This window comes from Doryrhamphus excisus, linkage group LG11 (assembly GCF_037039965.1).
Source record: "Doryrhamphus excisus strain RoL-2023G ecotype Guam linkage group LG11, RoL_Dexc_Guam_v1.1, whole genome shotgun sequence".
NCBI lineage: Eukaryota > Metazoa > Chordata > Actinopteri > Syngnathiformes > Syngnathidae > Doryrhamphus > Doryrhamphus excisus.
The window spans coordinates 5,158,226-5,172,426 of record NC_136367.1 but is presented as its reverse complement, the minus strand read 5'-3'; the positions used below and the strand labels follow the sequence as shown (position 1 = coordinate 5,172,426).

Below are 14,201 nucleotides of genomic sequence, written 5' to 3'. Positions count from 1 at the left end.
TTAAAGGAAATAACTTGGAGGCTACCGTTTAGGTCGCTAGCTCTCTAGTTTGCGAGTTAGCATGTGTCTCAAGACCCTGCAGTTGCGCAATATGTTGTAAATAAAAAGAGTATAAATGTGACTATAGTCGTGTTTTGTCATGTCTACAGGGCTCTAATAATGCTTTGTTAAATTTAATCTGAAAAAAATAATTTGTTTGGAGCCCACACACAAAAGGGAATCCCTGTTAAATATATTGGCCTTTCAATATCACAGACACTGGAATTGACTTAGAGAGGTTACAGAGGAAACCGAAACTGCTGGATCACTAATCAATACAGCAGTTGCGTTCTTTTTGCTTCATTCAACGTAAGCTAGCGTTGGATTTTTAGATATTGATCTAGGTCGTTGTCAAATTGGTCATGCTCAGGGCCACTTTGCCAATAATATTCTGCCATGGGGGGGAGACCCTTATTGACGTTTGTGATTCATTTCATTCTATTTGACACGTGGCTTCCCTCGTTTATTATGCGTTGCAGACTTTTCTGGTGACACTAACCTGCAGATAATGGCAGGTTCGTGAAGGCTTGAGGTCTGGGTGCATCATGGTTTTCTCCAAGTTGAGCGATGACTTTCTGTAGGCCTCCTTAGCTTGGCTAACCGTCAGAGTAGACCAGGAGCTCCTCTTCATGAATTTGCCTTCGGGCGCCATGGCCATGCTGTCGCACGCTGAGCACTTAACATCGTTGTTACTCTTGGAGGTCTTGAGTGACAGGTCTCCAAAGTGGTGCCCATGTATGGAATCCGGGTAGCAGTGAGTGACGTGTTCTCCGTGGTGCCGTGACATGACGCTGGGAGTGCGGTAGGTGCTGTCGCTATCCAGGTTGTCGTCGGAGCTCCACCAACCGCCGGAGCGGTGCTTCCGTTCTTTGCTTTTGCTCCTCTTGCTACCATGTTTGTTTGACTGATGGCCATGATGATAGTAACTCCCTGCTCCTCCGCCTCCTCCGATGTCGCCTTTTGTGCCGTTCATCTTGGACGATCCCTCCAGGGAGTGGGATTTTGTGAAGAGCTTCTGAACAGAATGAACGAGGTGTCTGATGCGGCCTGGACTCTCGCTGCGTTGCTCAGCGGTGGTGGATGTGCGCTGGTATTGTAATGTGTGGAAGCCGTCCCGGTGGAGGGGCATTTGTTTCTCAAACTGGTCCAACAGGTTGGCAGGGAGGCGATTGCTCTTGGTGCCGGCATGGTGCGAGGAGGCGGCGGCCGCGGCGGCAGCAGCGGCGACCGCCGGTGACGTGGCGGAAGCCGTGATGGCGACGCAGTCGTCCCGTGTGGCCGAGTCGTAATATTGAGAGCTGTAGTGCATTCTGGGGAAGGTGCTGCTGGAGATGTGGTCAGACGAGGGGACGGGAGGCATCATAACCGGCGCCATCATCATGCAGTCGGAATGGATGGAACTGCGCGGTGAGTAGCGATGTTGGAAGTCCATTGGGCAGCTCTCTGTCGGGCTGAGCAGATAGGAGGAGTGGCGGGACTCTGAGCCATGGCGCCCGTGGAGGTCATGCACGTGGGGGTCATAGTCGAGGCCATGGGGTAAAGGGATTTGGTGTTGGGAGCGGCTGCCCGATAAGCCCTTCATGTTCCTGGCCGGAGGAAGGTGTCTGCCTTCATTGAACTTTCGAGACCGGGACCAAGGTGTAAACTTCTGGTCTGTTTGGGAGAAGACACAAGAAAACCAAACAGGAAGAAAAACGGTAAGGAAACGTTTGAGGTGGGAATGTTAAATATGTATTTCATTCTACTTTCTTGTACGAGACGAGACCTTGAATTACAATGTTCATTCATTCATTTTCTACCGCTTGTCCTCACGAGGGTCACGGGGGTGCTGGAACCTATCCCAGCTGTCTTCGGGCGAGGACTGATAGCCAGCCAATCACAGGACACATATAGACAAACGACCATTCACACTCACATTCATACCTATGGACAATTTGGAGTCACCAATTAACCTAGCATGTTTTTGGAATGTGGGAGGAAACCGGAGTACCCGGAGAAAACCCACCCCTGCACGGGGAGAACATGCAAACTCCACACAGAGAGGGTGGAATTGAACTCGGGTCTCCTAGCTGTGAGGCCTATTAGAGCCCTCTAGACGTGAAATAACACCCCTATAGTCACCTTAATAGTCACCTTATATAGTAAACATTCATTCATTTTCTACCGCTTATCCTCACGAGGGTCGCGTGGGGTGCTGGAGCCTATCCCAGCCCTCTTCAGGCGAGAGGTGGGGTACACTTTAGACTGGTGGCCAGCCAATCACAGGACACATATAGACAAACAACCATTCACACTCACATTCATACCTATGGACAATTTGGAGTCGCCAATTAACCTAGCATGTTTTTGGAATGTGGGAGGAAACCGGAGTACCCGGAGAAAACCCACGCATACACAGGGAAAAGATGCAGTACATGTTATAATATGAAGTATTTTCCAGGCATCATTGTTTCATAATGAAGTCCTCCTTTGTGTTGTTAGGTCCTGTGCATGAGACCGTGTATGACTTCTGGAGGATGGTGTGGCAGGAACAGTCGGCCTGTATTGTCATGGTAACCAATCTGGTGGAGGTTGGAAGGGTACGTTGCACTTTCGCTTTTTGTCTGGACTTCACAATGCGGCTCAGTATTTTCCAATGGAAATATCATGTTTGTTTTCTTTTTTTTACTCTTTTTGTGTGTATCAAGGTCAAGTGCTACAAATACTGGCCGGATGACGCTGAGGTGTACGGCGACTTCAAGGTGACTTTTATCGAGGTGGAACCGCTTGCTGAATATGTGGTTCGCACGTTCACGTTGGAGAGGGTAAGTAGAAGAATCGTATATTCCTGACTATAATTTGCTCGGGATTATAAGTCGCACCGGCTAAAAAATGCACAAAGAAAAAAAATATATACAAGTTCATTCATTTTCTACCGCTTATCCTCACGAGGGGTGCAGCTGTCTTCGGGCGAGAGGCGGGGTACACCCTGGACTGGTGGCCAGCCAATCACAGGGCACATATAGACAAACAACCATTCACACTCACATTCATACCTATGGACAATTTGGACAGTCGCTAATTAACCTAGCACAAGGAGAACATGCAAACTCCAAACAGAGATGGCCGAGGGTGGGATTGAACTCGTGTCTCCTAGCTGTGAGTGCACGCTAACCACTCGACCGCTGTGCAGCCCTGAATTCCAATGTTCTGTATCAAAACCCACCATAATTTAAAAAATCAAAACAACACGCTATTACAAATAATCAAGAGCAACTCCAGATGAAAACATGACTTTTCCGACCGCCACTGAGTGCTTCCGATGTGGGTAGTAAATGCAAATGAGCTATTTCCAACTTGCCACCGTGTTACCTGCACCCCGAGCTCATTAATTACTCCTCTCCTCTGCAGCAGGAAACCCCAGTGTAGAACAGTGCTCTCCGTCTTACATAATACTCGGGATCTCTGATCTCACACACCATTTGAAAAGAGCCAGAAATAAATTGCACAGTTGTCATGGCAACTACTGCTGAAAAACCACAGTTCTGTAACAGGATTTTCAAGGTTGTTTGGGGTGGAACCCAGCCACACAGGAAAGGATAAGGACACAGTACTGTGCAAAATGGGACAAAGCCACTTGCTTCTTTTCCCATGCAGAAGCTATTCTGCATATTGAATTGCAGATTGTTTGGCATTTTGTTCAGGTTAAATTTGGAGGCAAGCAAGAAAAAAAAATCAAGTGCTAAATATCCATGAATTATCCATAATGTTTGTAAATCCAAATAAAAACATGCGTTACTGTTGCGGCCATAAGAGCCAACCTAAAAGTCAAAATTGAAATGAATCCCAGAACGTGAAGGATGGAATCCTGTCCGTCTATGTTGAAGTCAAGATGGAACGGTTACCCAGCAGAACAATAAGTTCATGACACCGAGAAGCTGTCTGCTTCAAATTCAACATTTCAACAGCAAAAAGCTGTTTATCCCGAGGAGGTCCAGGGTATTACATATTTACAGCAGACTGCCTTGCGGTATTTGCTAATGCGTAGTGGTCAGTGTAGTGTATTAAGTGTGCGGGGGAGGTGACATCACGGCAGTGGATGCTGGAAAAACAAACTTGTGTCATCTGGCTGCGTCTAGATGGCCTGCAGGCAGTAAGAGAAGTAGGAGAGGGGAGGTTTGTGAGCTCTGTCTTGGACAATACCGCCCACTCTCTGTGCTATAAGCTGATGCGGAGCAGTGTTAGCCTCCATCATCCAGCCTAGATTGACCTGTCGAGTTTTTGTCAAGTGTCTCTTTGAGCGAACTTTCATCTGGCCACACAATTTAAGATTCCAAAAGGCTTTTTGAAAAGTACTTAAGCCTAGTCACGTCAGAACCCCAAAGACCTTCCTTTTCAGCTAGGCGTGGAGCCTTAGCTGGCGTGTTCTGCACTTATTAGTGGTGTGACAGGAGCTTTAGAACAAGTAAACCAACATGTGGATGCAGAAAACGGTAATAAATACTACTATAATGCACTACAGACAATTATCCATCAGATGCTAGCATAGAAAGTGCGTGTGAATGGTTGTTTGTGTTATATTGACATTCCCCGATCAACATTCATTCATTCATTTTCTACCGCCTATCCTCAAAAGGGTTGCGAGGGGTGCTGGAGCCTATTGTGGTCCACTGTAGGTATGAGTAGTCTCACCGTAAAGACGGATAAAGACTGACCGCATTGTTTATTATCTCTCAGTGCCGGAGCAGGACGCACGGGCTGCTTCATAGTCATCGACATCATGCTGGACATGGCCGAGCGAGAGGGTGTGGTCGACATCTACAACTGCGTCAAGGCACTTCGGTCCAGGAGGATCAACATGGTACAGACTGAGGTGACTGCATTACCCATCATCCATCTGCATCCACATGGCTAGGGTAGACACGGAAACAACTCACTGGACTTTGGACTTGGACTTTGGACTTGGACTGGGTACCAGCTGAAGGGACGACATCCATCCATCCATCCACCCATCCACCATTTGGGATCTGTTTGTGTTGCCACATGCTAGCGATAAAATGGCACCGTATATTCCTGACTATGAATTGCTCGGGATAAAAGTCGCACCGGCTAAAAAATGCACAAAGAAAAAAAGCCTATCCCAACTGTCATTGGGCGAGAGGCGGGGTACACCCTGGACTGGTGGCCAGATCAGATCCCTTCCCTTTCTCTCTTCAATTGCTATTGTTCACTCGTGACTGTTAATAATTTACAATATATTTTATCTCTATTTGTTAGATTACTGACCCCTAGTGAATGAGATGTGTGTGAAAAAAACGATGACCAAAAATCCGAGAATTTGCAGGGCTTTGATACTGACTGGCAAATGCATGGGGATCCACTGTGTACCTGCAAAAGGACCATGCAATTCCCTCTTGTATTCCATTTTCACTTCCCGCGGATATCCGAATGCTTTCACCGCCACAGTGTATTTGGCATTTTCAATTACCTGCTGTCGCTTCCAGAACACGCATGTGAGATTTCTTGCCTCACAACTTACGCAACAGCTATTGTGTGGTGTAAAAGCCATGGGCTATTTCCCCTCTACCTTAAATGTGCTTTTGTCAGCACCTGATGCAGCTTGTAACCCACTTTCATCCCGAGAAAGATGTCACACACGGAGGGGGGTGGGGGGGTGGGTGGCATGATTGCTAGTGTAGCAGAGAAAAAAAAAGGAGAGGGGAAAGCCTCGCCGCATGCTCTTCTTTTGCTCTGCAGGGAAACTAGTGTGCTGCTGACTGCTGAAGCTGTGTAACGAGGCTACAGTCGTCTCCTGGCCGTGCATTTCCCAAGATGGTTGCATAACTTGGCATAAATGAAGCCTTCCTCCTCCACACCAATACACGGCTAGAAAAATGCCGCAGGGATGCACAACGCAACAGGCAGCCAAACTGTGGAGCATGAATCACGGCGGTGAAAAGTATTTTCTGTATGGTCAGTTATTGATCGCCGTTGACAAAGCATATGTCCCTGATCATTTTTACTCGCTGAGAGACTCTTCCTACCCGATGCTTTCACAAAAAAAAAAACTGTATGAAGTTACCAGGTACCTTTTGCGTGTCGAGTAAGATTTATCATGGACGTAAACAAGTAAATTCGATCCTCGCTTCGGATACTGTGACAGTCACAGCTTACAACTGTAGCCACAACATACAGGTTTCTCAGCCAATACTATAATAACCACAACAAAACACAATATGGGTAGGTGGGAGGCGTTGGATGTACAAACAGTGACAGCATTTCAACATTAAAATTGCAAATGTGTGCGTCAACAGTTATCCGTCCAGGGTATAACCCGTCTCTGTGAACTGGCATAGACTCCAGCTTCCCCGTGACCAGATAGCAGAGACTAATGTACAGCAAGTATCATCCTTGCCAAAAGATGTGGGTGATAATAGTGTTGTCTTGGTATTATCACCATTAGGTTGGGTGGGTGGGTGGTGTTGTAGCCGTGTAGTGTCCGTAATGATCTGTATGTGCGGTTCATTTGCAGAAACAGATACCAGTGGTCCTCGGGTTACGAGCCAGTTCCGTTCCTACGAGGCATTGTAAGTCAGAATAAATGAATTAACATTACCACTAAACACAAGAATAAAATGATAACCGCTGCTCTGGTTATGAATATCCCAACAGTGGTTTGACTCCGCTTCATAGATCACTATTATTATTCATTCATTCATTTTCTACCGCTTATCTTCACAAGGGTCGCGGTGGGTGCTGGAGCCTATCCCAGCTGTCTTCGAGCGAGAGGCGGGGTACACCCTGGACTGGTGGCCAGCCAATCACAGGGCATATATAGACAAACAACCATTCACACTCACATTCATACCTATGGACAATTTGCAGTGGCTAATTAACCTAGCATGTTTTTGGAATGTGGGAGGAAACCCATGCATGCACAGGGAGAACATGCAAAGTCCACACAGAGATGGGTGGAATTGAACCCTGGTCTCCTAGCTGTGAGGTCTGTGTGCTAACCACTCGACCGCCGTGCCTCCAAGTAACCGCATGGTTATTCTAATTAATTATTCAATACCAGCCATTTTCCAAAAGACATCCCCCTCAGTACAGGCCATTTTACTCGTCGATCATGGCATACAGAGTATTGTGTTCTATGCCTAAATAGACATGGAACCCACCAAACGAAAGATTAGACTCCTGTCTTACATCAGAATGAAAAAGTTTGGTTTTACCTTTTTTGGTTCTTTAGTAATCAGCTGTAGAACACAAGTAAGTTTCAGGGAAATATCAGTTCCCGACTACAAAAGGTAGTTTTTTGCTTATCCTCATGAGGGTCACGGGGGTGCTGGAGCCTATCCCAGCTGTCTTTGGGCGAGAGGCAGGGTACACCCTGGACTGGTGGCCAGTCAATCACAGGACACATATAGACAAACAACCATTCACACTCACATTCATACCTATGGACAATTTGGAGTCGCTAATTAACCTAGCATGTTTTTGGAATGTGGGAGGAAACCGGAGTACCCGGAGAGAACATGCAAACTCCACACAGAGATGGCCGAGAGTGGGATTGAACTCGGGTCTCCTTGCTGTGAGGTCTGCTCGCTAACCACTCGTGCGCCGTGCAGCCTGCACTATTATTATTATTACCCTGATTATCTAATAGTTAGCATCTTAACTGCGCCTCTTTTTCAAGCTCCAGGCCACTACTGTGTGTGAGTGACAGGAAGAAAAGCTACGGATTGCTTGGAATTAAGTGATTTGTCGCTACCCGTCGGTTTACATGTTTGAATTTCTAGACCCCGTCTTTTTCAGATGCAATTTTTAGGGAAAAATAATACGGTACCGTATGGCGTTTCAGTAGTGCTACCATAACATTCCATGGTGAATGAGTGGGTGTAATTAGAGCGTAGATGAGGCTGGATCACACTCCATTTGTAGGTCGTGTTGACATCTTGAGTATGTCCACACTACAATCATTGTGCATGGAATTATGTCTCGCTAAAATGAAGTTTGGACATTATGGAGCAGCTATGGTGTGTATGCAGCCATTTTTCCATAGCATATCATCACTGGGCGAAAACTTACAAAGTAGTAGCTCGGATTCATACACACACAAGAATTGCAGTAAATGTTATATAAGTAGAACGACTGTCAGATCATATTCAAATAGATGATGGTTTTGCAGCAGAGGCTGAATTCACCATTTCATTTCCGCCCACTTCATCCTGCCGCTATTCTGTGCAGAAGGCAGACGCTGACTGATGCCACAGTGATGCCTCACACTTTTGGACGCAGCCTGTCTCTTATCTACGCCCTTCAATGGCCAAATATGGATCTTACAATCCATCAGTACTCGCCGAGCAGCAGTCCGTAAAGCCTTCTGCGGTACTGTCTCAGTGAACAAACACTTTGGCCTGAGACATATGGCCAGAAATGGTCAAATCCAGTCTACAACATCTTAATCAGGTAATACGGTCAGTAATGTAAGGTAATAAAATGTTTTACACCACATAGTATAAAGTTGCCTGAGTTCAAGCTGAAGGAGTAAATGTAAAAACCGCATGAGTCATACTCACCAAAGACGATGTGAGTTCAGATCATGAGACATCAGGTACAGTTTAGCATTTGTACGTAGGAGGGTTAAAGCAGCTGCCTTTAGACATGCCTGCTGCAGTTGGCCCATTGGTAAAGTGGTGTAGTGTTTAGATAGACCTAAAACCCATGGTTCGGTTCTGGACTGTGGGAGAAAAACTGGAGTGCCGGAGTGAACCTCACATCTGAGCCGGGATTCAACCCCGGAAAGTGCTAACTCCATGTTCAATAATTCATTTTCTACCACTTATCCTCACGAGGGTCGCGGAGGGTGCTGGAGCCTATTCCAGCAGTCTTCGGGCGAGAGGCGGGGTACACCGCCAGCCAATCACAGGGCACATATAGACAAACAACCATTCACACTCACATGCACGGGAAGAACATGCAAACTCTACACAGAGATGGCCGAGGGTGGGATTGAACTCGGGTCTCTTAGCTGTGAGGCCTGCACGCTAACCACACGACCACCATGCCCAATGAAGAACAATAAAAAATATATGACAATAATAATATAATTTTTACAATATTAAACTATTCTGCACTCTGTGTGTATGCTAGCGGCCCCGCCTCCACCCACCGAGACAAATAGGCTCTATAACTGAGAAAAGGGTTCACCCCAGCTGACTTCGGGTGAGACACCCTGGACTGGTGGCCAGCCAATCACAGGGCACATATAGACAAACAACCATTCACACTCACATTCATACCCATGGACAATTTGGAGTCGCTAATTAACCTAGCATGTTTTTGGAATGTGGGAGGAAACCGGAGTACCCGGAGAAAACCCATGCATGCATGGGGAGAACATGCACACAGAGATGGCCGAGGGTGGGATTAAACTCGGGTGTCCAAGCTGTGAGGTCTGCGTGCTAACCACTCGACCGCCATGCAGCCCCAGTGTTCTATTATCGTAATCTTTAGCGCTATCAGTCACATTCGTGGGGGCAACATGCCTGAAGGGGTTTTGCTGTGATCCTTCTTGTAATTGCTCCAATTCACTGGCTGATGAATGACACTGAATTGCTCAAAGGTAATTATCACATTCTGAGAAATCAATTTGTGATGTCAGTATGACGGGAGTGCATTATACAGTACATACACTATGGAATATAAATCATTGCCTCTGAGGCTTCACCTGTTCTTTTCTTGCACTAGTGTCTTTATCATCGAGCTAATAACTCCACTGCCTTTAATTAGGTATTTTACATGGAATATATTACCATATTTTCTGGACTCTAAGTTGCACAATGCCCAAAATGCATAATTAAGTAGAAAAAAAACATACATAAGTCGCACTGGAGTATAAGTCGCATTTTTTTGCAGGTAATTTTTTTAATTTATTTTTAATTTATTTTCCAAACTACTTGACCAAAACAGACATTACGTCCTCTTGGAAGGCAAGTTCTACCAATAAAAGAATAGAGAACAGGCTGAATAGGTGTAAGATATGCTAACACAATTCATATTCAGCTACACAAAAAAATAAACATGAACAGAAAAGGTGTCCAGTGTTTATGGAACATAAACACTTTTTTTCGCTCTGGAGTATAAGTCACAGGAACAGCCAACCTATGAAAAAAAGTGTACTTGTACTTGTCCTTGTCCTTGTTGAACGCTTCAGTTTTAATTCTGAAAGCTATTACTTGTATAAGTAGGATACTGTACACAAGTGGAGAAGTCATGTGAGTTAGCATCTCTGCTGAATCATCTCATGTTCTCCATATGTTTCATTCCCCATGTTAGGATAATTGGAGACTCCAAATTGGGTAAAGAGTAAGTGCTACAGTCCAGTCTGGGTGTGACATAGTGATGCATAATTTGCATAATTGGCCATGATGCATTTGTATGTGATTGTAAGGGACACGGTTCCAAAAAGGAATAATGAGTGAGTGGAGATTAGAACTACAAATTAACTTTCTTCTGTTGCTTTATTTTGTTGTTATTTTTAATGTCACAAATGGAGCCATCTGTGAGTGCTTTGAGATGGGGAGGGGTGACCTAGGTTTAGGAGAGCGATGTGTGCTTTCATGTGACTTCACTTGATTTGTCGCTCTTTTTTTTTGATCAGATTACTTGCTAAATCTAGCGACAATGTCATGAAGTGGCCGACACCGATCCATCGTGCTACGTTTTCTTATTTTCTGGTATGTATGCGGTGTGGTGGCAGGACAGACAGTCCGGGAGAGTGTAGTAGTTAACAAAATTCTCCACGATGGAGTCCATCCACCCTGACCATGATAAGGTTTTATGTCAGCGCATTAGTAGTTTGCACTTTGTTCGGTGGTCCTTGAACATAGCAAAGTTATGTGCTATGAGATGCAAAACTGAAACCTATACAGTACATACTCAGGTCCTGTCTGTTTTAGTCCCCAAAAATCTCTTCACTTGATTTGTCGTGTTTTTTTGGTCAGATTACTTGCTAAATCTAGCGACAATGTCATGAAGTGGGCGACACCGATTCGTCGTGCCATGTCTTCTTATTCTCCGGTATGTATGCAGTGTGGTGGCAGGACAGACAGTCCGGGAGAGTGTAGTAGTTAACAAAATTCTCCATGATGGAGTCCATCCACCCTGACCATGATAAGGTTTTTTGTCAGCACATTAGGAGTTTACACTTTGTTTGGTGGTCCTTGAACATAGCAAAGTTATGTGCTATGAGATACAAAACTGAAACCTATACAGTACATACTCAGGTCCTGTCTGTTTTAGTCCCCAACAATCTCTTCACTTGATTTGTTGTTGTTTTTTTTTGGTCAGATTACTCGCTAAATCTAGCGACAATGTCATGAAGTGGGCGACACCGTTCCGCATGCATGGGGAGAACTTGCACACAGAGATGGCCGAGGGTGGGATTGAACTTGGGTGTCCTAGCTGTGAGGTCTGTGTGCTAACCACTCGTCCGCCATGCAGCCCCTAACCCCATGTTCTATTATCATAATCTTTAGCACTATCAGTCACATCCGTGGGCGACACCGTTCCGTCGTGCTACATCTTCTTATTCTCCGGTATGTATGCAGTGTGGTGGCAGGACAGACAGTCCGGGAGAGTGTAGTAGTTAACAAACTTCTCCATGATGGAGTCCATCCACCCTGACCATGATAAGGTTTTTTGTCAGCGCATTAGGATTTTACCCTTTGGTGGTCCTTGAACATAGCAAAGTTATGTGCTCGATGCAAAACTGAAACCTATACAGTACATACTCAGATCCTGTCTATTTTTAGTCCCCAAAAATCTCTTGTCACTTTTTTTTTGGGTCAGATTACTCACTAAATCTAGCGACAATGACATGAAGTGGGCGACACTGTTCCGTCGTGCTACATCTTCTTATTCTCCGGTATGTATGCGGTGTGGTAGCAGGACAGACAGTCCGGGAGAGTGTAGTAGCTAACAAAATTGTCGATGATGGAGTCCATCCACCCTGACCATGACCCTGAAGCCATAATGGAAATGGATGGACGGAATGGACAAAAGGTTAGACGTGTAGCGTCTGTCATAAACCCCAGTAAAATATGTCCAGCGCCACCGCTTCTAATAAAATAAACCCCAGACACATCCAACTGAAACAGCAAATTGCAATCGTCATAAACACATATTGCAGTGCCGTTGTAACATACTGCATTAGTTGTAATAGTTGTGCCAAGCGCATTGGCACGTGTATACCATCATTGAGAAGCAGCAATGAAAGTGCAAAATACAGCTGGAAAGGCGTCCGCATTGACACAACACACACGATCCACCGTGACTCACGCTGTCTTTTACAGATGCATTGATGAAAAAAAGCTGAAATGGCTGGTGGCAAACCCATTCAGTATTGATGCTGCCCAAAAGCAAAACTGTTCCAAGCGTTTTTGCTACACCGCTTGGCAATATTTTTACACACACCTCAGCCTGCCAGTCTAGCGGCCTTGCTCCCATTAACCTCTATCATGCTCAGTAGGAAATGTTATTTTGCCCTGACGAGAGATGTGAACGTCCTAGCTTTGCCGCACTCAAATGCTAATCACCATTAGCCGAGCTGCATTTCTACTTATGATCACTTTATTTGCTAAATATATAGAGTCCTACCATACCCCTGTACATTCAGGGTACAGGGGCAGTAATCGCCATTGTTTTGCAGCCCGAGATGGAAGATACCAAGATTTTCAGACTCAAGGGGTGTTTCCATGTGTGGAAATTCAGAAGTAGACGGTTCTCAATCGGCCTGTGTCGTCATGTCCTGATCCATCTGTCACCGGATTTGTCCTTCCTTCATGTCACTCATTAATACGTACGAGCATTTTATGAGCATTTTACACGTTAAGCCTTGAAATTACGAAAATGCAACATAACACAATAGCTAACCCAGGAAACTTCAGAAAAAAAACGTCCTTGCATCAAAAGTCAGTACACATCACAATGCATATGTTCATATCGCGTCCAAAGTGAGCCCTTTTCTCAGTTATAGAGCCTATTTGTCTCGGTGGGTGGAGGCGGGGGCTGCTAGCATACACACAGAGTGCAGAAGAGTTTAACATAGTAAAAATTATATTAGTAAATCACAACATATTGTATTATATTGTTCTTCATTGCAAAGTAGAGTTAAAATTTCGCCTTCACTCGTTCCAATAGACCCATCTCATGAACTGAGTGTCTCGTAACACCCCTACTCGTTAGGTCTCAGGTGTGTGGGGGGGATCAGGTGTGTTAAATTTGGTGTTCAGTCTCTCTTACTGGTCACAAAAATGTCAACATGGGGATGAAGACCTGCCCTGAAAGAACAAATTGTTCTACATAAATACTGGACATTTTCATGAGAGGTTAAAATTATTATTATTATTATTATTGGGGCTGCACGGCGGTCGAGTGGTTAGCACGCAGACCTTACAGCTAGGAGACCTGAGTTCAATTCCACTCTCGACCATCTCTGTGTGGAGTTTGCATGTTCTTGTTAGCGACTCCAAATTGTCCATAGGTATGAATGTGAGTGTGAATGGTTGTTTGTCTGTATGTGCCCTGTGATTGGCTGGCCACCAGTCCAGGGTGTCTCACCCGAAGTGGGGTGAGCCCTTTTCTCAGTTACAGAGCCTCTTTGTCTCTGTGGGTGGAGGCGGGGCCGCTAGCATACACACAGGGTGCAGAAGAGTTTAATATAGTAAAAATTATATTATTATTGTCATATGTTTTTTTTTATTCTCCATTGGGCATGGCAGTCGTGTGGTTAGCGCGCAGGCTTCACAGCTAGGAGACCCGAGTTCAATCCCACCCTCGGCCATCTCTGTGTGGAGTTTGCATGTTCTCCCCGTGCATGCGTGGGTTTTCTCCGGGTACTCCGGTTTCCTCCCACATTCCAAAAACATGCTGGGTTAATTGCCCACTCCAAATTGTCCATAGGTATGAATGTGAGTGTGAATGGTTGTTTGTGCCCTGTGATTGGCTGGCCACCAGTCCTCGCCCGAAGACAGCTGGGATAGGCTCCAGCACCCCCGCGACCCTTGTGAGGATAAGCGGTCGAAAATGAATGAATTATTATTATTATTATTATTATTGTTGTTGTTATTATTGTTATTGTTATTATTATTATTATTGTGAATACTGCCATCCCTTCTCTA

The 14,201-nt window shown here is 45.3% G+C and overlaps 1 protein-coding gene across 2 annotated transcripts in view; it reads right to left on the bottom strand.

Annotated features, from left to right (window-relative positions):
• LOC144894393 (discs, large (Drosophila) homolog-associated protein 2b) overlaps positions 1–14,201 on the bottom strand; it is a 50,394-nt gene that overhangs the window by 10,070 nt on the left and 26,123 nt on the right. For both annotated transcript variants that reach the window (XM_058046074.2, XM_078794546.1), the window contains exon 3: positions 539–1,692. In XM_058046074.2, coding sequence (XP_057902057.1) covers positions 539–1,692 — 1,154 coding nt within the window. The remainder of the gene's footprint in view (positions 1–538; positions 1,693–14,201) is intronic.